The sequence below is a fragment of the Palaemon carinicauda genome, chromosome 5, assembly GCF_036898095.1.
Source record: "Palaemon carinicauda isolate YSFRI2023 chromosome 5, ASM3689809v2, whole genome shotgun sequence".
NCBI classification, from domain to species: domain Eukaryota; kingdom Metazoa; phylum Arthropoda; class Malacostraca; order Decapoda; family Palaemonidae; genus Palaemon; species Palaemon carinicauda.
The window spans coordinates 187,723,233-187,745,732 of NC_090729.1; the positions used below are offsets into that span (position 1 = coordinate 187,723,233).

The 22,500-nt window shown below is 31.4% G+C and overlaps 1 protein-coding gene across 1 annotated transcript in view; it reads right to left on the reverse strand.

The window, feature by feature from the left end:
* Nucleotides 1-22,500, reverse strand: part of LOC137641287 (probable glutamate receptor) — a 27,515-nt gene that overhangs the window by 3,830 nt on the left and 1,185 nt on the right. The window contains exons 3-12 of the mRNA XM_068373715.1: nucleotides 20,685-20,781; nucleotides 19,616-19,710; nucleotides 18,000-18,220; nucleotides 17,271-17,467; nucleotides 15,341-15,565; nucleotides 13,020-13,147; nucleotides 11,634-11,755; nucleotides 5,441-5,669; nucleotides 3,509-3,654; nucleotides 2,908-3,006 (exon numbers count right to left, since the gene is read on the reverse strand). Of these exons, the coding sequence (XP_068229816.1) occupies nucleotides 2,908-3,006; nucleotides 3,509-3,654; nucleotides 5,441-5,669; nucleotides 11,634-11,755; nucleotides 13,020-13,147; nucleotides 15,341-15,565; nucleotides 17,271-17,467; nucleotides 18,000-18,220; nucleotides 19,616-19,710; nucleotides 20,685-20,781 (1,559 nt within the window). The remainder of the gene's footprint in view (nucleotides 1-2,907; nucleotides 3,007-3,508; nucleotides 3,655-5,440; nucleotides 5,670-11,633; nucleotides 11,756-13,019; nucleotides 13,148-15,340; nucleotides 15,566-17,270; nucleotides 17,468-17,999; nucleotides 18,221-19,615; nucleotides 19,711-20,684; nucleotides 20,782-22,500) is intronic.

Consider the following 22,500-nt stretch of genomic DNA (forward strand, 5'->3'; position numbering starts at 1 on the left):
GATACCTGATTAGAATGGTACATATTTATTTAACTTCCAATAGTTAATAATTCCTTTTCTGAGTGGGGATACCTCATCAGAAAATTACATATTTATTTAACTTTCAATAGTTAATAATTCCTTTTTTGAGTTGGGATACCTGATTAGAATGGTACATATTTATTTAACTTCCAATAGTTAATAAATCCTTTTCTGAGTGTGATACCTTATTAGAATGTTACATATTCATTTAATTTCCAATAATCAATAAATCCTTTTCTGAGTGTGATACCTTATTAGAATGTTACATATTCATTTAATTTCCAATAATTAATAAATCCTTTTCTGAGTGTGAAACCTTATTAGAATGTTACATATTTATTTAATTCCAATATTTGATAAACACTTTTTTTTCTGAGTGAGGACGCCTTCTCAGAATGTTACGTATTTATTTAACTTCCAATAATTAATAATCCCTTTTTTGAGTGGGGGATACACTAAAGTGGTGAAAGGGTTTGTGTATGGTCATGATCAGCAAAGCTGTACTAGTCAAGGACATATATTCTAGTTTGGTTTACTGCTGTACCAACCGTGTGTCACACGATCGTACATAGTCCAATGTGACGCTCCGAGAGAAGGTTGTGACTCAAAGACAGCATGAAAGCAACTGAGTGAGTTTATAATAATAATAATAATAAAATGATAATAATAATAATAATAGGGAAGTGGGGAATAGGGGGAAAGGAAGAGTACCCCTGGATACAATCCAGTTTATAGCTCAAAGGCAGGTACTCGGTATGGGAAAGATTAAGGAAATAGGGAGAAAGAGAAGTACAGGAGAAGAATAAAAGAGAGGGGTAGACCCTCTTGCGATATTAGGTAATTGGTATTATTATTGAGTGACTTTATTGTAGAACACTCCTTTATATACAAAATCTCAAAGCAACAAGAATTTTCATGTTCAAAAATCGACACCGTTACCGATGAGAAAAACAGACATGTTATTTCAGTTTCTTTTTAGTGCGAGGGGAGAGCGAAGATACAAGCACAAAATGAATTATGTACGACGCTCCGAGAGAAGGTTGTGACTCAAAGACAGTATGAAAGCAACTGAGTGAGTTTATTGTTGAACACTCTCCTTTATATACAAAATCTCAAAGCAACAAGAATTTTCATGTTCAAAAACCGACACCGTTACCGATGAGAAAAACAGACATGTTATTTCAGTTTCTTTTTAGTGCGAGGGGAGAGCGAAGATACAAGCACAAACTGAACTATGTATGATCGTGTGACACACGGTTGGTACACTGTGATCGATCAGACTAAAGTCTCCGCCATTAGCAATCCGTAGTGGCCAGTTTGATGAAAACAGTCAAAGCCCAGACATGGCTAATGATAGTCTGAGGCCTTTGTCCTGCAGTGGACTAAAATCTGCTGCATTTGTTGTTGTTGTTGTAGTTGTTAATAATTGCTTATAATTGGTCCATTCAAGAGATTCTCGTATAAAATAACCTATGTTTTTACATATCTTAAAATTGGTTCATGATCAACCGAGTATTCCCTTTGAATTATTATTAGTCGTTGAATTATTATAGTTATAAAAATGGCTAAGGTTATTTCAATATATTGTCCTTATTCCTGCATCATTCCAATCAGTTCATACTGTATCCTTGCAAGTTGCATAAACAAATTTGCTTGAATTGTAACGTATATATATATATATATATATATATATATATATATATATATATATATATATATATATATATATATATATATATATATATATATATATATATATATATATATATATATAGATATAGATATATATGCTGTATATATACTGTATATATATATATGTATATATATATAAATATATATATATATATATATATATATATATATATATATATATATATATATATATATATATATATATATATATATATATATATATATATGTATATGTATATATATAAAACTAGGGACTGAGTCAGACATTCTGCACGAGCTAAATATTTTAGTGTTTTAGCTTGAATTCTGAATATTTGCTATTTCTAATAATAATAATAATAATAATAATAATAATAATAATAATAATAATAATAATAATAATAATAATAGTAATGATAATAATAATAATAATAATAACCGGACACCCAACTATCATATGCAGAACCTTTCTCCTTAAATTCATCATTAAATAAAAAAAAAATTATAAAGCAAGATTTTATCTTCTAACTGACATGTAAAAAATATGTTATACTGAACGCAGCAAAAAATGCCCAGTAGGGGAGGTCACCTGGCTTTAAAAGGATTCCCCCATTGTTGCCACGTTTCCACAGATCACCGGTCTGTTCTCCTACCAACCCCTTCTCCTTAACTCTTATTTTCTTTTTACGATTTATCAACAAGTGTCTCTGCTTATTCCTTCTTACCCTCATTCATAGATTCATATTACTGTCTTATAACTATTATATGTCTTCCAATTCTTATTCAACAGTGTTTCCACCTAAGAAAAGTCTTTTACATAAAAACAAAACTATTATTAACTCCTTAAAGGTTTAAAGGACACTAATGGAAGGCCGAGGCAAGAGACAATGACATTGCCCTATCAAGCAGGAAAATGCCCTAGAGACTGACCATATTACATACTAACAGCGCCTAATAACCCTCTCCACCAAAGCTGGGGCCAAGGAGGGCCAGGTACTGGCTATTTATGACTCAACAGATAGACCTATAGGCTCCCCTAAACCCCCCATCCTTAGCTCACTAAGATGGTGGTGTTGGAGTGACCAAAGGAACTAACGAATTTGAGCGAGACTCGAACCCCAGTCTGGCAATCACCAGACAAGGACGCAACCGCCAGGCCACAACAACCCTTTACTTAGTTTATTTTTTTTTAGAATAAATAGTACTTATATTTACCCGTGTCATTCCAATTTCTGGACCAGCAACGAAACTTCTGGACCTGTCTTTGTGGTCAAATAGTTCCCAGGTTTGTTTGAAGATGCCGCTAGTTGCAACCTGGAAGAGAGATACCATTTCACATTGAGATAATCACAGTAAATGTGAAGATGGAAAACTGCTTTGAGAATTTCAAACCTTGAAAAACTATCTTGAATACACGATGATATAAATTTTTTTGGTAAATAAACTATCTGTTCTCAATATCTGGATAAAATTGGGCGTATTTGATTGAACAACAATACACAGACATCCATTTTCAAAGGATCTTCGATATTTCTCATAGACTTAATTCCCTAAACATGTTCGCGTATTTTAATGTTAATATTTCGTTTTAATAATGAAATAAACTTGACCCATTTGACGTAAGTGTCCTTTGAAAACTCAAAATCCTGTTAAAAAAAAAAAAAAAAAAAAAAAAAAAAAAAAAAAAAAAAAAAAAAAAAAAAAAAAAAAAAAACTTGCCTATCTTAACAGCATGACATTTCGAGATCACAAAATATTAAATCACAGTCAAACTCCCGTAAAGCCTAACTAAAACCAATTGCTTAGCGACTCATACCTTAAAGACGTTTTCATTACTGCTGTCTCCCATTACGCCCACGACGAACCCATCCTTGAATGCTCTTGGCAGATCAGTGAGTGAGTCAATGGGCGTTTCGTAGGTAGGAATAGCCAGGACAGCAGTCAACATGCCGGAGTAGAGAGCTGAAATTGAGGGGATGGGTTAATAAGATCGTGGACAGTCTATTCGTTTAATCCTTTTCGTCCAAAGTATATTTGTCTCTGTCATTTCGTCCAGAGTCTTTTTGTCCATAATTTTTTGGTCCATAAGTTTTTGGTCTAGAATCCTTTTGTCCATGTCATTTCGACCAAAGTCTTTTTGTCCATTTCATTTCATCCAAAGTCTTTTTTTTTTATATGATTTTGGTCCAAAGTCTTTTTATCGATAAGTTTTTTGGTTCAAGGGCTTTATTTCCATCAGTTTTTTGGTCCAAAGTCTTAACGTTCATAAATTTTTGGTCCAAAGTCTTTTTTTTCATAAGTTTTTTGGGGACAAAGTGTTTTTATATCTGTCATTTCATTCAGTCTTTTTGCCCATAAGCTTTTTGGTCCAAAGTCTTTTTGTCCATAAACTCTTAGGCCCAAAGTCTTTTTGTCCAAAAGACCTTTTTTTTTTGGTCCAAATTATTTATGTCCACAAGTTTTTGAACAATCAATATAAACTATCTTAAGAACAATAACAATATTGAAATAGATGGTTGAAAGCGCATGGCTACCTTTTAGGTTGAGCCATAATCTCTCCCTCTTGACATTCATACATTCCTCTTTTTTTTTATCTATACAAATTAGAAAAAAAAACATAGGCTCGTATGAAGATATTTCATGAACAACTCACCTGAAAATATAATTTATTTTTCAGCTTTTGATTTATTTTTCCCATAGGTCTATACAATAAAAAAAAAATATAGGCTCGTACGAAGATATTTCATAAACAACTCACCTGAAATTATAATTTCTTTTTCCGCTTTCGATTTATTCTTCCCATAGGTCTATATAATTAAGAAAAATATATAGGCTCATATCAAGATATTTCACAAACAACTCACGTGAAATTTTTAATTCCTTTTTCGGCTTTTAACCTATTCTTCCCATAGGTCTATACATCTAGAAAAAATATAGGCTCGTATGAAGATATTTCATAAACAACTCACTTGAACTTTTAATTTCTATTTCAGCTTTTAACCTATTCCTTCCATAGGTCTTTACATCTAGAAAAAATATAGTCTCGTATCAACACTGTTAAAAGTTAACCGGAAAAAAAAAATGGTAAAAGTCCTGGAATAAAAGTTGCCAGGCATTTACCGTTTCAAAAATGGACATATTGACGTGAAGGAGTAATATTACGGTCACCAAACCGTAAAAGATGATAACAAAATAGAGTAAAATTACGGTCACCTGTATTCAAATTACGGCTATTTTAACAGTGTAAGTGCCTGTAACTGGTTCCCATTCTATAATCTGTTTTAGGTATCTGTGATCTTCTATGCTCCTAACATGTCCATACCAACGTAGTTGGCCTCTCTCCATCAAATCTAATATACTCTCAATCTCAGTTCTTTTGATGTTTTTTTTTCTATTTTTTTTTCTTTTTTATGTGTATTCTAGTCAGGGAGAAAATTTTCAATGAAACATCTCGCATAACTAAATCCATTCCCTTTTAATATTCTAATTTATTCTTCTTCTTGGATATCAAAATATAAGCTTCAAGTTTTACACGAATAAAACTTTAAAAAAAAAAAAAAAAAAAAAAAAAAAAAAAAAAAAAAAAAATTAAATGCTTGATTCTCTTTATTAAGAAAATGTTCAACAGCAATCTGTTATGAACTTGCTCCTTCCTCATAAAAAACATATGAGGGATCTATTCTTTTTTTATACACCCACATTACATGACAATTACGTAAAAGTTTATGACATTTCATAAACAACTCACCTGAAATTATAAGACAGGAGAAGTACCAGAGAAAGAGGAGAAATCTCTGAGACCAGAATCTGCTTCGGATCAAATTCCCCTGAACAACAATATTGCGAAACATGTTGAACAGACACCACTGGAGACCCAAGGGAGGACTACTTTCCTGTAGGAATTTCTTCAACAGATAGGAATCCGCGAACATGACAGGACCCATGAGCAGGACTATCATAGCGATGATAAGCCATACCTGTTTGGAAAAAAGAAACAGAAAATACTTATCAGAATTCCAAGGTTTTTAGCTACACTCCGTTTGAAGAAATAGTAATAATCTCTATATAAGAAATCTTTTTCTGTTGAGAGAAATGGCCATCTTTTTTACCTATATAGTAAAAGCAGTAATTTAGAGAATCTTTATCAGAATTCCAACGTTTTTAGCTACACTCTGAAGAAATAGTAATAATTTCTATATAAGGAATCTTGTTCTGTTGAGAGAAATGCCCATCTTTTTACCTTTATAGTAAGAGCAGTAATTTAGAGAATCTTTATCAGAATTCCAACGTTTTTAGCTACACTCCGTTTGAAGAAATAATAATAATTTCTATATAAGGAATCCTGTTCTGTTGAGAGAAATGCCCATCTTTCTACCTATATAGTAAAGAAATAAAGATAATTTCTATATAAGGAATCTTGTTCTGTTGAGAGAAATGCCCATATTTTTACCTATATAGTAAAGAAATAAAGATAATTTCTATATAAGGAATCTTGTTCTGTTGAGAGAAATGCCCATATTTTTACCTATATAGTAAATAAATAAAGATAATTTCTATATAAGGAATCTTGTTCTGTTGAGAGAAATGCCCATCTTTCTACCTATATAGTAAAGAAATAAAGATAATTTCTATATAAGGAATCTTGTTCTGTTGAGAGAAATGCCCATATTTTTACCTATATAGTAAATAAATAAAGATAATTTCTATATAAGGAATCTTGTTCTGTTGAGAGAAATGCCCATCTTTCTACCTATATAGTAAAGAAATAAAGATAATTTCTATATAAGGAATCTTGTTCTGTTGAGAGAAATGCCCATATTTTTACCTATATAGTAAATAAATAAAGATAATTTCTATATAAGGAATCTTGTTCTGTTGAGAGAAATGCCCATCTTTCTACCTATATAGTAAAGAAATAAAGATAATTTCTATATAAGGAATCTTGTTCTGTTGAGAGAAATGCCCATATTTTTACCTATATAGTAAAGAAATAAAGATAATTTCTATATAAGGAATCTTGTTCTGTTGAGAGAAATGCCCATCTTTCTACCTATATAGTAAAGAAATAAAGATAATTTCTATATAAGGAATCTTGTTCTGTTGAGAGAAATGCCCATCTTTCTACCTATATAGTAAAGAAATAAAGATAATTTCTATATAAGGAATCTTGTTCTGTTGAGAGAAATGCCCATCTTTTTACGTATATAGTAAAAGCAGTAATTTAGAAAATCCTTATCAGAATTCCAAGGTTTTTAGCTACACTCCGTTTGAAGAAATAGTAATAATTTCTATATAAGGAATCTTGTTTTGTTGAGAGAAATGCTCATCTTTTTACGTATATAGTAAAAGCGGTAATTTAGAAAATCTTTATCAGAATTCCAACGTATTTAGCTACACTCTGAAGAAATAGTAATAATTTCTATATAAGGAAACTTGTTCTGTTGAGAAAAATACCCATATTTTTACCTATATAGTAAAAGCAGTAATTTAGATATTCTTCATCAGAGTTCCAAGGATTTTAGCTACACTCCGTCTGAAGAAATAGTAATAATTTCTATATAAGGAATCTTGTTCTGTTGAGAGAAATGCCTATCTTTTTACCTATATAGTAAAAGCAGTAATTTAGAGAATCTTTATCAGAATTCCAAGGATTTTAGCTACACTCTGAAGAAATAGTAATAATTTCTATATAAGGAATCTTGTTCTGTTGAGAGAAATGCCCATCTTTTTACCTATATAGTAAAAGCAGTAATTTAGAGAATCTTTATCAGAATTCCAAGGATTTTAGCTACACTCTGAAGAAATAGTAATAATTTCTATATAAGGAATCTTGTTCTGTTGGGAGAAATGCCTATCTTTTTACCTATATAGTAAAAGCAGTAATTTAGAGAATCTTTATCAGAATTCCAAGGATTTTAGCTACACTCTGAAGAAATAGTAATAATTTCTATATAAGGAATCTTGTTCTGTTGAGAGAAATGCCCATCTTTTTACGTATATAGTAAAAGCAGTAATTTAGAAAATCCTTATCAGAATTCCAAGGTTTTTAGCTACACTCCGTTTGAAGAAATAGTAATAATTTCTATATAAGGAATCTTGTTTTGTTGAGAGAAATGCTCATCTTTTTACGTATATAGTAAAAGCGGTAATTTAGAAAATCTTTATCAGAATTCCAACGTATTTAGCTACACTCTGAAGAAATAGTAATAATTTCTATATAAGGAATCTTGTTCTGTTGAGAGAAATGCCTATCTTTTTACCTATATAGTAAAAGCAGTAATTTAGAGAATCTTTATCAGAGATCCAAGGATTTTTAGCTACACTCCGTTTGAAGAAATAAAGATAATTTCTATATAAGGAATCCTGTTCTGTTGAGAGAAATGCTCATCTTTTTACCTATATAGTAAAAGGAGTAATTGAGAGAATCCTTATCAGAATTCCAACGTTTTTAGCTACACTCCGTTTGAAGAAATAACAATAATTTCTATATAAGGAATCTTGTTCCGTTGAGAGAAATGCCTATCTTTTTACCTAAATAGTAAAAGCAGTAATTTAGAGAATCTTTATCAGAGATCCAAGGATTTTTAGCTACACTCCGTTTGAAGAAATAAAGATAATTTCTATATAAGGAATCCTGTTCTGTTGAGAGAAATGCTCATCTTTTTACCTATATAGTAAAAGGAGTAATTGAGAGAATCCTTATCAGAATTCCAACGTTTTTAGCTACACTCCGTTTGAAGAAATAACAATAATTTCTATATAAGGAATCTTGTTCCGTTGAGAGAAATGCCCATCTTTTTACCTAAATAGTAAAAGCAGTAATTTAGAGAATATCAGAATTCCAAGGTTTTTAGCTACACTCCGTTTGAAGAAATAAAGATAATTTCTATATAAGGAATCCTGTTCTGTTGAGAGAAATGCTCATCTTTTTACCTATATAGTAAAAGAAGTAATTCAGAGAATCTTCATCAGAATTCCAAGGTTTTTAGCTACACTCCGTTTGAAGAAATAAAGATAATTTCTACATAAGGGATCCTGTTCTGTTGAGAGAAATGCCCATATTTTTACGTATATAGTAAAAGCAGTAATTTAGAGAATCTTTATCAGAATTCCAACGTTTTTAGCTACCCTCCGTTTGAGGAAATAAAGATAATCTCTATATAAGGAATCCTGTTCTGTTGAGAGAAATGCTCATCTTTTTACCTATATAGTAAAAGGAGTAATTGAGAGAATCCTTATCAGAATTCCAACGTTTTTAGCTACACTCCGTTTGAAGAAATAGCAATAATTTCTATATAAGGAATCTTGTTCCGTTGAGAGAAATGCCTATCTTTTTACCTAAATAGTAAAAGCAGTAATTTAGAGAATATCAGAGTTCCAAGAATTTTCGCTACACTCTGAAGAAATAGTAATAATTTCTATATAAGGTATCTTGTTCTGTTGAGAGAACTGCCCATATTTTTACCTATATAGTAAAAGAAGTAATTTAGAGAATCTCTATCAGAATTCCAAGGTTTTTAGCTACACTCCGTTTGAAGAAATAGTAATAATTTCTATATAAGGAATCTTGTTCTGTTGAGAGAAATGCTCATCTTTTTACCTATATAGTAAAAGAAGTAATTTAGAGAATCTTTATCAGAATTCCAAGGTTTTTAGCTACACTCCGTTTGAAGAAATAGTAATAATTTCTATATAAGGAATCCTGTTCTGTTGAGAGAAATGCCCATCTTTTTACCTATATAGTAAAAGAAGTAATTTAGAGAATCTTTATCAGAGTTCCAAGGAATTTTAGCTACACTCTGAAGAAATAGTAATAATTTCTATATAAGGAATCTTGTTCTGTTGAGAGAAAGGCCCATCTTTTTACCTATATAGTAAAAGAATTAATTTAGAGAATCTTCATCAGAGTTCCAAGGATTTTAGCTACACCCCGTTTGAAGAAACAGTAATAATTTCTATATAAGGAATCTTGTTCTGTTGAGAGAAATGCCCATTTTTTAAACCTATATAGTAAAAGAAGTAATTTAGAGAATCTTCATCAGAGTTCCAAGGAATTTTAGCTACACTCTGAAGAAATAGTAATAATTTCTATATAAGAAATATTGTTCTGTTGAGAGAAATGCCCATCTTTCTACCTATATAGTAAAAGCAGTAATTTAGAGAATCTTTATCAGAATTCCAACGTTTTTAGCTACACTCTGAAGAAATAGTAATAATTTCTATATAAGGAATCTTGTTTTGTTGAGAGAAATACCCATGTTTTTAAGTATATAGTAAAAGCAGTAATTTAGAGAATCTTTATCGGAGATCCAAGGATTTCAGGTACACTCCGTTTGGGGAAAAAGTGTTAATTTCTATATATGATATCTTGCTCCTTTGAGAGAAATACCCAATTTTTTTACAAAATTATTGGCACCTTGAAGCCAGTCATTAAAGGCCACATAATTCTTACATTATCATACTGATTACATAATCAGTTTTAATCTGGAGGATACTGAACGGACTGCTTATAATAGCTTGAAGGTCATTATTATTATTATTATTATTATTATTATTATTATTATTATTATTATTATTACTTGCTAAGTTATAACCTTAGTTGGAAAAGCTGGACGCTTTAAACGCTTTAAGGTTTCTAACAGGGAAAATAGCCCAGTAAGGAAAGGAAATAAGGAAACAGCAGGAATATTAAGTGTACCCTCAAGCAAAGTAAGTACCTTATAATTTGTATAAAAAGTGAGACTTTACTGTACATAGTTCTAATCTTTGAGAAAAAATGAGATTTTACTATACCCAGTACTAATCTTTGACGAAAACATGACATTTTACTGTACCCAGTTCTATGAGACTTTGCTGGGCAGACTTCTAATCTTTGATAAAACCTGAGATTTTACAGGACCCAGTTCTAAAATTTAAAGGAAATGTCAGATTTTACTGTACCCAGTCCTAAACTTTGAAAAAAAACACAAACTTGAATCTTTATAGTACCCAGTTCTAATATTTAAAAAACATGAGACTTTGCTGTACCTAGTTCTAATCTTTGAAAAAACATGAGACTTTACTGTACACAGTTCTAATCTTTGAAGAAAACATGAGACTTTACTGTACTCACTTCTAATCTTTGAAAAAACATGAGACTTTACTGTACCCTGTTCTAATCTTTGAAAAATACAGGAGATTTTACTGTACCCAGTCCTAATCTTTGAAAAAAAAAACTTGAATCTTTATATTACCCAGTTCTAAAATTAAAAAAAGACATGAGACTTTACTGTACCCAGTCCTATTCTTAGAAGAAAACATGAGACTCTACTGTACCCAGTACTAATCTTTGAAGAAAACAAGAAACCTTACTGTACCCAGTATTATTCTTAGAGGAAAACATGAGACTCTACTGTACCCAGTACTAATCTTTGAAGAAACCAAGAGACCTTACTGTACCCAGTCCTATTCTTAGAAGAAAACATGAGACTCTACTGTACCCAGTCCTAATCTTTGAAGAAAGCAAGAGACCTTACTGTACCCAGTCCTATTCTTAGAAGAAAACATGAGACTTTACTGTACCCAGTCCTAATCTTTGAAGAAAGCAAGAGACCTTACTGTACCAAGTCCTATTCTTCGAAGAAAACATGAGACTCTACTGTACCCAGTACTAATCTTTGAAGAAAACAAGAGACCTTACTGTACCCAGTCCTATTCTTGAAAGAAAACATGAGACTCTACTGTACCCAGTCCTAATCTCTGAAGAAAACAAGTGACCTTACTGTACCCAGTCCTATTCTTAGAAGAAAACATGAGACTCTACTGTACCCTGTCCTAATCTTTGAAGAAAACAAGAGACCTTACTGTACCCAGTCCTATTCTTAGAGGGAAACATGAGACTACTATACCCAGTTCTAATCCTTGAAAAAAAGGATGTGATCAAAGGGGTTCTGACACAGTACCTGAAGAGTAAATGGAGACATAACAGCCAATGCCCTGTTTTTTAGTCCAGGCACTCTTGAGACCAATTGCAGAGCAGTGTAGTAATACGGAAGTGTAAAGTCGACCACGCTTGCTCGACCCTCTGTGGGATCAATGTAACACTGAATACATGCTGGATTTTGTTATTATTATTATTATTATTATTATTATTATTATTATTATTATTATTATTATTATTATTATTATTATTATTATTATTATTATTATTATTATGCTAAGTTACAACCCTAGCTGGAATAGTAGGATGTAATAAGCCCAAAGACTCAAACATGAAAAAAAATGATCTTGGTCGAACATATGAGAAGCAAATTTATTGTTATTCAAACTTATCTCCAATGTAGAACTCATGATACCTCACGAGCATTTCATGGAATTTTTATTTTCAATTCTATATATTGTTAGGAAGAGGATTAGAAAATTATTGTAAGTAAGAACGTAACTGTACATTAGTACAAACTTGAATCTGACATTGTTCTTGACCAATGTCTATCTATCCTTAATAATAAAACTTTATAAGGTGATTGGATATATAGTTGAAATTTAGCTTGCTAAGAGAAAGGGAAGTCAAATGTTTTAAATAATCCAAAGACCCGAAAAAGGACCAAACATCTATGTAATATAATAGAGCATCTTTTGCTCTTCTTAAAGAGCCAAATGTGAGAAATTTATGAAAATTTATAATTATTGTTTGCTAATAAGCATATTTGTGAATTAAATTATAGCACAATGAAACATTATGAATACGACATGATATCCACAGATATTTTGCATTTAATTAGATTTGATGTTTGAGTTCTTTCGTAAAAATCAAAATGGAGGAATGATCTAGGCACCCGTAAAGTAGATAGAATGGTAGATAAGTGAATAAACACATAAACAATGGAATGGTAGATAAGTAAATAAACAGATAAACAATAAAACACCAGATAATATTTCTTTAGAAATTAACCCTAATAATGCATCCCCAACCCTTTTACCCCCAAAGGACGTACTGGTACGTTTCACAAAAGCCATCCCTTTACCCCCATGGACGTACCGGTATGTCCTTGTAAAAAAATGCTATAAATTTTTTTTTTCATATTTTTGATAGTTTTTTTTAAACAATTCAGGCATTTTCCAAGAGAATGAAACCAACCTGACCTCTCTATGACAAAAAGTAAGGCTGTTAGAGCAATTTAAAAAAAATATACTGCAAAATGTGCTGGGAAAAAAATAACCCCCCTGGGAGTTAAGGGTTGGAAATTTCCAAATAGCTTAAGTCGTGAAGTTTAACTTTAATAACGAAATCACTTTTGAAACGCGAGTATGAAATCATTGTCACAGTAACACATCGAACTATGAAATACCTGTAATGGTTACAGTGGCTATGGCGAAATCCACCTCGTGTCTAGCCACCATTCCAACAATTCCAGTGACAGTTCCGTCTGGCTGGACGTTTCCCCAAGTGTCGTCTGGCGAGACGAAAACGCTGTACCTGCAGATGAAGGATTGGCTGGGTGGTGTGACGTCACATTATGGGGAAAAATTAGTCAAATCAATCAAAAGCAATTATATATATTAAACCAATGAGAGGCTATAAAACCAATTAAATCAATTAAAGTAATCAAAGGCCATAAAATCAATCAAACTAATTAAAGGCCATAAAATAGATTAAACCAACAAGAGACTATAAGACCAATTAAACTAATCATAGGCCATAACACCAGTTAAACTAATCAAAGGCCATAAAATAGATTAAATCAATCAGAGACCGTACGATCAAATAAACCAATCAGTGGCCATAAGATTAATTAAACCATTCATAGACTATAACACCAGTTAAACCAATCAGACACTATATGATCAATTAACCAATCTGAAGCCATAAGACCAGTTAAACCAACCAGAGACTATAAGATCGATTAACCAATCAGAAGCCATAAGACTAATTAAACCAACCAGAGACTATAAGATCAATTAACCAATCAGAAGCCCCAAGACCAGCTAAACCAACCAGAGGCTATAAGATCAATTAATCAATATGAAGCCCTAAGACTAATTAAACCAACCAGAAACTATAAGATCAATTAACCAATCAGAAGACTAATTAAACCAACCAGAGGCTATAGGATCAATTAACCAATCAGAAGCCCCAAGACCAGCTAAACCAACCAGAGGCTATAAGATCAATTAATCAATCTGAAACCATAAGAACAATGAAACCAACCAGAGACTATAAGATCGATTAACCAATCAGAAGCCACAAGACTAATTGAACCAACCAGAGGCTATAAGATCAATTAACCAATCTGAAGCCATAAGACCAGTTAAACCAACCAGAGACTATAAGATCGATTAACCAATCAGAAGTCATAAGACTAATTAAACCAACCAGAGGCTATAAGATCAATTAACCAATCAGAAGCCCCAAGACCAGCTAAACCAACCAGAGGCTATAAGATCAATTAATCAATCTGAAGTCATAAGACTAATTAAACCAACCAGAGACTATAAGATCAATTAACCAATCAGAAGCCCCAAGACCAGCTAAACCAACCAGAGGCTATAAGATCAATTAATCAATCTGAAGCCATAAGACTAATTAAATCAACCAGAGACTATAAGATAATCAACCAATCAGAGGTCATAGTATTAATTAAACTAACCAGAGACTATAAGATCAATTAACCAATCAGAAGCCATAAGAACAATTAAACCAACCAGAGACTATAAGATTAATTAACCAATCAGAAGTCATAAGACCAATTAAACCAATCAGACGCCATAATTAGAATTTCAAGTTTAGTTGACAAAGGTTATTAGTTTTAGATCCATGCTCTTAGCATTCCCCAAGAGAGATTAGTTCACCAAACTTTCAACTGGGCTCCACAAGGCACAAGAAGAGTTGGAAGACCCAGGTCTACATGACTGAGGACTCTGAAGCGTGAAGTAGGAGATGATGAATGGAGAGGTATTGAATTGAAAGTTCAAAATATAGACGAATGGCGAAATCTGACTGAGGCCCTTTGTGTCAATAGACGTAGGAGGAGATAATGAGGATTATTTTACAGGGACTCTTCTATTATCCTTATATTATCTACGATTCCTGTTCGACTTCCGTATAAGCTATCTATAAATTAAGGTTTTGGAGATTATCCAGTGAATGATTTATACCAGATTCAAAGTACCTAGATCTCATGCTTTTATATGTTCAGACATATTGCTTACTGTGCTATTAGACATCTGATAGAATATTGTGACTGACTTTTGACTCAATATAGAATAACAGTGTTAGTTAAGCATATTCTACTTCTTAAACAGTTACATAGAAAGTGACTGTAGTGATGTTATTATTATTATTATTATTATTATTATTATTATTATTATTATTATTATTATTATTATTATTATTATTATTATTTTTGTTATTATTATTATTATTATCCTTATCATTATTATTATTATTATTAATTAAGCTAAAACCTTACTCAAAAAACCAGGATGCTATAAACCCAAGGGCTCCAACAACGAAAAATAACCCAGTGAGGAAAGGAAATAAGAAAATAAATAAACTACATAAGAAGTAATGAACAATTAAAATGAAATATTTTAAGAACAGTAACAATATTAAATTAGATCTTTCATATATAAACTATAAATATAAAAAACATGGCTACAGACTACTCACGTGAAATTTAGGTAAGATCCCAAGTTCCTCAGAAGGACGGTCTCGAACCCAGCCATGAGTTGGACACTCCCGTCTGCGTTAGTCATACCAATGGTAATAACTGGCCATACGCCCTTGCTCGCAACTTTCATCTTACGTCCGTTGAGGCTGTGATGTTGAGGCAAGGTGGAGGGATTCCATAGGCGTCCTATATCTTGCCTATGGACTTTGCCTCCCTTACGAAATCTGTGCGAAAAGAACATTTCAAAGATATAGAAGATCAATATAAATATTCTTCCATTAATAATAAAAGTACCTTTCCGGTAGTACAGTAAATTGTCTCTATAAATTTATGGAATGTTTCACCATCATCATCTTCTCCTACACCTATTATTTTTATTATTATTATTATCATTATTATTATTATTATTATTATTATTATCATTATTATTACTTGCTAAACTACAATCCTAGTTGGAAAAGCAGGATGCTATAAGCCCGAGGGCTCCAACAGTGAAAATAGCCCAGTGAGGAAAGGAAATAAGAAAACCACAAGAGAAATAACTAACAATAAGAATAAAACAATTTAAGAACAGTAAAGGGCCTCGGTTAGATTTCGCCAGTCGTCTCTATCCTGAGCTTTTAATTCAATACTTCTCCATTCATCATCTTCTACTGCACACTTCATAGTCCTCAGCCATGTAGGCCTGGATCTTCCAACTCTTCTAGTGCCTTGTGGAGCCCGGCTGAACGTTTGGTGAATTAATCTCTCTTCGGGAGTGAGAAGAGCATGGTATGGAATATTTACGTATTGATATTGCATTTACTTATAGATTTTATAGTAATTAGCTCACTGCAATAACAAAAAATTTTCATTATTCATCGTATGAATCTAAAGATGTCGGCTTGAACGTAAAACATATAGAAAAGTCCAATAGAATTATTTTGTATTAAAGTGAGTATTTCTGTATACTTAAGGTTTATCTGTGTATTTCTATTACACTTACTTGTAGTTCCTGCTGCAATTAACTCATTTTGATTAAATATCTCTCATTACTCACTGCCTTACGCCAAAGACATCTCCCTGAGTGTAAAACATATGGAAAAGTCCAATAGGATTTTTTTTTGTATTAAAGCGAGTATTTCTGTATACTTAAGGTTTACCTGTGTATTTCTATTACACTTACTTGTATTTCCTACTATAATTAACTCATTTTGATAAACTATCTCTCATTACTCACCACATTACGCCAAAGACATCTGCTTGAGTGTAAAAAAATATAGAAAAGTCCAATAAATTATTTTTGTATTAAAACGAGTATTTCTGTATATTTAAGGTTTATCTGTGTATCTCTATTACACTTACTTGTAGTTCCTGGTGCAATTAACTCATTTTGATAAACTATCTCTCATTACTCACCGCATTACGCCAAAGCCATCTCCCCGAGTGTAAAACATATAGAAAAGTCCAATGGGATTTTTTGTATTAAAGCGAGTATTTCTGTATACTTAAGGCTTTATTGTGTATTTCTATTACACTTATGTGTAGTTCCTGTTGTAATTAACTAGTTTTGATAAACTATCTCTCATTACTCACTACCTTACGCCAAAGACATCTCCCTGAGTGTAAAACATATGGAAAAATCCAATGGGATTTTTTGTATTAAAACAAGTATTTCTCTATACTCAAGGTTTAACTGTGTATTTCTATAACACTTACGTGTAGTTCCTGCTGCAATTAACTCATTTTGATAAGATATCTCTCATTACTCACTGCCTTACGCCAAAAATATCTCCCTGAGTGTAATAAATTATAAAAGTCCAATAGAATATTTTTGTATCAAAGCGAGTATTTCTGTATATTTAAGGTTTATCTGTGTATCTTTATTGCACTTACGTGTAGGTCCCTCTGTAATTAACTCATTTTGATTAACTATCTCTCATTACTCACCGAATCACGCCAAAGACATCCGCTTGAGCAACATAAACATGGAAAAGTCCAATGGAATCTTTCGTGAGAATGTGGACGCGAGTTCCCTCAAGGATCAGAGTCTCAAGCGTTAACAAGGTGTCTTCAGCCTTATCTTCATCATCCATTATTACCAACCAGCTGAAGAAGGAGGAACGTTTGGTTCTGTTCTCCCTTATCTGTAGCGAAATGGAAAATAGTTATGCCATACAATACAAACATATCTTTATAGATACATTATTGTTTTATACCGTAAATTTTCTCGTTTTGAATTATGGGGGGGAAGGATTGTTTAGCAGTATGGTTTTTTAGATAATACTAAAGGTGAGGTTTATATATATATATATATATATATATATATATATATATATATATATATATATATATATATATATATATATATATATACATTATATATATATATATATATATATATACATATATATATATATATATATATATATATATATATAAAATCATGTACAGTATGTATATACCTATTTGTGGGTATATATATATATATATATATATATATATATATATATATATATATATATATATATATATACTTATATATAAATATGTGTGTGTGTTCCGGAGTGTTATAAAATTGCTGTTACAAATTCGTCCATCTCACTCCCAAAGAAGTAATATAATAAGTTAGTCTATTAGCATTCGAAATATAACCATTATTACTCTGTCTCCACTCACAATTCTGAAAATGCGAACCACCTGTGCAGGTGAGCACACTAATACCAGAAGTGTTGCAGGTGTGGCGGATTCCAGAGCCAGCTTCAGGTCTCCGGGCGTAGCTCCATCGCACTGCGGAGCCACTAGCCCGTCGGAAACCGGAGCCACTCGCCCGTCGTAAATCGGAGCCTCTAGGCCACCGGAAACGGACGACGAAGGATTCAGTATTCCATTTATCGTCTCTGCTTGGGAAAATGCGGAATAAATATTATTCTAAATAGATTCACTTTCTTTACGGTCTACCATAATAGATTAGTCAAGTTAAAAAGAAATATATTGCTTTTTCTAAATTCAAAATATTCATTGAAAACAACTAACTATAGGAAATATAGTTTTTTTGGGGTCATTATTTCGGATATGCTTTTCAAGAGCTATAATTGATTTTGCTCTTCTAGGTGGTCGTACAACTAGACTAGTGCTCAAATTTATATCTTAAGTGTATGATACCATCAAATCAACTAAATCTTTAAAAATAAATCACCTTATTCAGAAAAATCATATATACATTGATTTAGACTTATCATTATTCTATTTAAAATCTATGCTTAAAAAATACAAAATAAATATTATTCTAAATGGATTCACTTTCATTACGGTCTGCCATAATCAATTAGTTAAATTAAAAGGGATATGTTGATTTTTCAAATTTCCAAGATTTCTTCATGCTTTGAGAATTAGTTGATTTTTCAAATTTCCAAAATTCACCATGAGAATTAGTTGATTTTTTTTAAATTTCCAGGATTTGCCTTGAGAATTAGTAGATTTTTTTTAAATTTCCAAGATTTGCCTTGAGAATTAGTTGATTTTTTTTAAATTTCCAAGATTTGCCTTGAGAATTAGTTGATTTTTTAAAAATTTCCAAGATTTGCCTGGAGAACTAGTTGATTTTTCGAATTTCCAAGATTTGCCTTAAGAATTAGTTGATTCTTCAAATTTCCATGATTTCTTCATGCCTTGAGAATTAGTTTATTTTTTCAAATTTCTAAGATTTGCCTTGAGAATTAGTTGATTTTTCAAATTTCCAAAATTTGCCTTGATAATTAGTTGATTTTTCAAATTTCCATGATTTCTTCATGCCATCAGAATTAGTCGTTTTTTTCAAATTTCAAAGATTTGCCTTGAGAATTCGTTGATTTTTTCAAATTTCCAAAATTTGCCTTGAGAATTAGTTGATTTTTTAAATTTCCAAGATTTCTTCATGCCTTGAGAATTAGTTGATTTTTTCAAATTTCCAAAATTTGCCTTGAGAATTAGTTGATTTTTCAAATTTCCAAAATTTGCCTTGATAATTAGTTGATTTTTCAAATTTCCATGATTTCTTCATGCCATCAGAATTAGTCGTTTTTTTCAAATTTCCAAGATTTGCCTTGAGAATTCGTTGATTTTTTCAAATTTCCAAAATTTGCCTTGAGAATTAGTTGATTTTTCAAATTTCCAAGATTTCTTCATGCCTTGAGAATTAGTTGTCTGAATAAGGACTAATTAGCTGCTTTTTATAATCTAGTTGTACAACCTTTAAGAGTTTTTCATGAAAGATATTCTGTTTATATGATATCATAAATGATAACTTTCCTAACCTTTATAATCTTGATCATCCACAAGATGCAGAAACTGTCGACTGTTGGCGCCAATCGTCAACAAATTTGTGAACAAGACGCCAGTGGACACATTCCTAAGTGAGAACACATTCTATAGTCAATAAATATCCTTAATCAACAAAAACCTTTTGTGTTGTTTTACTAAATAAATTCAACATTTAATGTTATATTCAATTGGTGAATTCAACTTTTTGTGCTATTTATACACATTCAATTCAACATTTTGTTATTTTTACTCAATGAAATTAACACCTAATATCATTTTTAATCAACAAATTCAACATTTTTTTATATTAAATTAATTCAATACTTTGTGCTATTCTTACTAATCGAATTTATCATTTTGTTAATTCCTCTCAATGAATTCAACATTTTGTTATATTTACCAAATGAGGTCAACATTTTGTGTTATTTTTAGTCATTATATTTAACATTTTATGTTATATCTACTCAATGATTCAAAATTTTGTGTTATATCTATTCAATAAATTCAACATTTTGTCTTTTATCAACTCGATGATTTCAACATTTTGTGTTATATTTACTCAACAAATTCAACATTTTATTTTTTTACTCAATTAATTCAACGTTTTATGTTATATCTACTTAATACATTCAACATTTTGTGTTATATTTACTCAATGAATTCAACATTTTGTGCTATATTTACTCAATGAATTCAATTTTTTTATTTTTTATTTTTACTCAATTAATTCAACATTTTATGTTATATCAACTTAATGAATTCAACATTTTGTGTTATATTTATTCAAGGAATTTAGGTATTCTTATTGAATCAAACATTTTGCTATTTTTACTTCAGAAATTCAACATTTTGTGTTATTTCTAATCAATGAATTCAACATTTTGTGTTATTTCTAATCAATGAATTCAACATTTTGTGTTATTCCTAATCAATGAATTCAACATTTTGTGTTATTTCTAATCAATGAATTCAACATTTTGTGTTATTTATACTCAATTAATTCTAAAACAAATAAAATCTAGACATCAAACAGTTAGTTCAAGAAATTAGGGGCCCACTAACCTTGCATTACCAATAGGATAATTAACATCCTTACGGTAGAGAAGTGCCTCAGTGCTCGTATTATGAAGCCTGAAAATGCTGACCACAGAAGCCAGGTCTGAAATTGAATGAAATGATGGAAATTGATATGTTATTACACGCTGAAAAAAACATGACTTAAGTTTATCAACTGTGATAGGTATAGAATATAAAAAGGGATATAAAGCAGATTTCATAAGCTAAAGAGCTTCAAGATGAACACGATTTCTCCCTCTCTCTCTCTCTCTCTCTCTCTCTCTCTCTCTCTCTCTCTCTCTCTCTCTCTCTCTCTCTCTCTCTAGAAAAAAGGTAAATATGGCGCAATTTCAAAAGCTGAAGAGCTTCAAGATTAACACAATTTTCTCTCTCTCTCTCTCTCTCTCTCTCTCTCTCTCTCTCTCTCTCTCTCTCTCTCTCTCTCTCTCTCTCTCTCTCTCTCTCTCTCTCTCTTTTGAAAAGGGAAAGGCACAGATCCCAAAATCTAAATATCTTCAGGTTTAACATAATTTCTCTCTCTCTCTCTCTCTCTCTCTCTCTCTCTCTCTCTCTCTCTCTCTCTCTCTCTCTCTCTCTCTCTCTCTCTCTCTCTCTCTAAAAAAGGTAGATAATACAGATCTCCAAAGCTCAAGAGCTTCAAGATCAACACAATTTCTCTCTCTCTCTCTCTCTCTCTCTCTCTCTCTCTCTCTCTCTCTCTCTCTCTCTCTCTCTCTCTCTCTCTCTCTCAAAAAGGAGTAAAGGCACATATCTCGAAATCTAAATATCTTCAAGATTAACATAATCTCTCTCTCTCTCTCTCTCTCTCTCTCTCTCTCTCTCTCTCTCTCTCTCTCTGACATGCTTTAAGCTTAAGGACAATTCTGGATCTCAGCACTTACGTATAAGGTAATTCCTCAGACGCATGTTAGTCTTCGTTTACAAAACCTGAAAACGAACGAAAAATAATATTAAAGAAAAATTACCTTGATTAAAGAACATTTTATAATATTATCATCATTAAAATCCATATTCAATAATTTTATTCTCTTTCTATGAGAATTTTGCTGGAAACTTTAATTGACGTGTTGCTTAACCACGTAGTTCCAGGTATGGTTGTTAACAAGAATAGTGAAATACATTAGATATTTTTTTTTTTTTAGATGTGAATTATGAACATATTCACTTGACTAGATTTCCCTTAATATGTAAAGGTTTATAAAGACTTTATGTTAATATTTGATTGGTTTATCCCTACTACTGTTATCATAATTACCCTTAGAATTACTAGTTATACACCACCCTTGTTGGAAATTGAAGATTCTGCAAGATTTAAGGCCCAAAGTGGAGAGCAGTTCAGATCGTTCGTTTGTTCGTTTAAGATTGACCTCAGCCTTATAAAAAGGGGTCCTTAGGATCTTGCGTTGGCAGTCCATAAGTGAGATATTACGTTAAAGTCAGGGATTATACAAGAAATAGATGGTAAGAAAAACAGAATGAATAGAACGAACAGTATCGAAACAGGTGCTCCTAAATAGATCAACATAGGAACGTGTCAATAGGTAGGCAGTTCAGAGCAGGTTTAGTGCCTAATTCTTAAAGCAGTCCAGGTAAATAATAAATGATAAAAAAAATAGAAAATACATAAAAGATAATCAACAAAGTAATATTGATAAGATTTGCAACATGTAAACTCTGAAAAGCGACTCTTGCCAACGATAGTTCTGTCCTTTAAAAACTACAGTAAGATATAAGGAAATATCTTTGGATCATAATTTGTACAAGTTAAGGAAAATTAATGTATTTGCCTTAGATGGCGAAT